The sequence below is a fragment of the Camellia sinensis genome, chromosome 4 (assembly GCF_055761805.1).
Source record: "Camellia sinensis isolate YWXY chromosome 4, ASM5576180v1, whole genome shotgun sequence".
Taxonomy (NCBI): Eukaryota; Viridiplantae; Streptophyta; class Magnoliopsida; order Ericales; family Theaceae; genus Camellia; species Camellia sinensis.
In genome coordinates, this window is record NC_138964.1 from 173603770 (window position 1) to 173605857 (window position 2088).

At 37.4% G+C, this 2088-nt stretch overlaps 1 protein-coding gene across 1 annotated transcript; it reads left to right on the forward strand.

Moving 5' to 3' along the window:
• Positions 1-1596: 1596 nt before the first annotated feature.
• On the forward strand, positions 1597-2088 carry LOC145824236 (uncharacterized). The gene has a single exon (XM_082923861.1). It carries the CDS (start codon positions 1597-1599, stop codon positions 2086-2088), a length of 492 nt encoding a protein of 163 aa, XP_082779987.1.

Sequence of the window (2088 nt, forward strand, 5' to 3'; positions counted from 1 at the left end):
GGTCTTTGATCTCAAATTCCTTGGCCAACAACATCTTAAAAAGTAGAAGTAAAAAAATAAGTAAAGCCCATGCCTCGTGCCTCGAAAAAAAGCTCTCGCCTCAGCACCTAAACTGCGCCTTGCATATTGCGCATTGCCTCAATCTGTTCGAAGCGCAAGGCTGCGCCTCGTTGCGCCTCGCACTTAGGCGCGTGCCTAAGCATGCCTTTTAAAACACTGGTCTTAAGCAACTCAAAAAACATGATAACAAACAACTTCAAATCTTTTGCTTTTACATTATGCCTTTTCATAATTGATACAATATACATTTTTCTACCTCTGCCATGTGTAACTTGGATTGAGTGGTTTGACAAATATGGACGACAAAGGCCCGAATAGATACCCTACTCAAAGACAGTCGTTCAATTTGAGGCTCAATTGGTTCACATTAAACGTACACTGCTTGTACTTAAAGCTATGACATGTGTACTGTGCATCATAGTGGTTATTTTGTTGTTGCGTATGTGATTTCCGTAACCATTGTCATACCCTTACCCTATCTAACAAGTACCATCAACATCAGTTGTATTACTTCTTTATGTTTATCTTTTTTAGGGAAATAGATTTTCTGTATTTTATTATTTATGTTCATGTTTATCTGCAGTCCGTTGTATCCTTTATGTTAATGCCATTTGTTGTATATGTTTTCCCCTTCTGTTCTGCTTGATTTGTTGTCCCCTCTTATGTTCTGTTATCACACTTATAATATTTTATTTTCTTCATAAACCATGTTTGCCAAATTGCCCTGTTCCGTCTTGCAAATCTCGCCAAACTACATTATGCTCTTTGGTTGTAATGACTTTCATTTCTTGTTTAATAACTTTGAAGTTATGGGTTCAAATCTCAAGGCAATCACTTTGTGTACTATGTTGAGAAGACGACTCAGCTGCTGATGTGTCATGTTGAGTAGGCTTCTAAGATATTCAAAGATTGCTGAAATAAAGTTGCTGGAGTATTTTTGAATAAGTCAAAACGTTTGAAAGCTTCAAAGTAGTTGTTACTAGAAAATAGGAAACTAGAAGATAAGCTCATCTATTCATGGGCTTGTGATGCTATTTCTTTGTAAGTTGTTATGCATTTCTGTTATATTTTTCATGTATATAAAGCACTTTCTAGTCAATAAAATATTAAGGTCATTTTGGCAGCTCATTTTTGTTCTTATATGTTCTTATTTTGTCACTGTTCTTGAAAAATAATAATATATTGGTATCAGAACTGTTTTCTTAAGGGGCCTGTGTGAGAAATCCTGAGAGATCTTTCCCCAAAACACCAAAACACAAACACTTAGCCTTTCCAAGCATGGCCTCAAATGCTTTCTCTCCAATAATACCACCAGTTTTCACTGGTGAGAATTATCAAACATGGGCAGTAAGGATGGCTGCTTATTTGCAAGCAGTTGATCTTTAGGAGGCAGTTGAAGCTGATTATGAAATCGTTCCATTGCCTGACAATCCCACTATACAAGAAATCGAGATTCACAAGGAGAGAACAACTAAAAAATACAAAGCCAAGTCTTGCCTCCATTCAGCAGTTTCTGAAGCTATTTTCACCAAGATCATGACTTTGGAGTCAGCCAAAAACATCTGGGACTATCTCAGAACTGAGTCTCAAGGCAATGACAGATCAAGGAGCATGCAAGTGATGAACTTAAGGAGAGAATTTGAGATACAAAGGATGAAGGAATCAGAGACCATAAAGGAGTACTCTGATAGGCTGCTGAGCATAGTAAACAAGGTAAGGTTGCTTGGAGAAGACTTGTCTGATCAAAGGGTTGTTGAAAAAATCCTAGTAACCATACCTGAAAGGTTTGAGTACAAAATCTCCTCTCTTGAGGAATCTAAAGACTTAACAAGTATTTCCTTGGCAGAATTTTTGAATGCTTTACAAGCACAGGAGCAAAGAAGACTAATTAGGCAAGAAGGGTTTGTGGAGGGAGCTTTGAAGGCCAAACTACAAATCCAAGATAAAAGTAAAGGCAAGAAAAAGAAGGGCAATAAAGACAACTCAAGCAAAGGTAATGCTGAAGCTGGAGACAGCAACAACAAATGA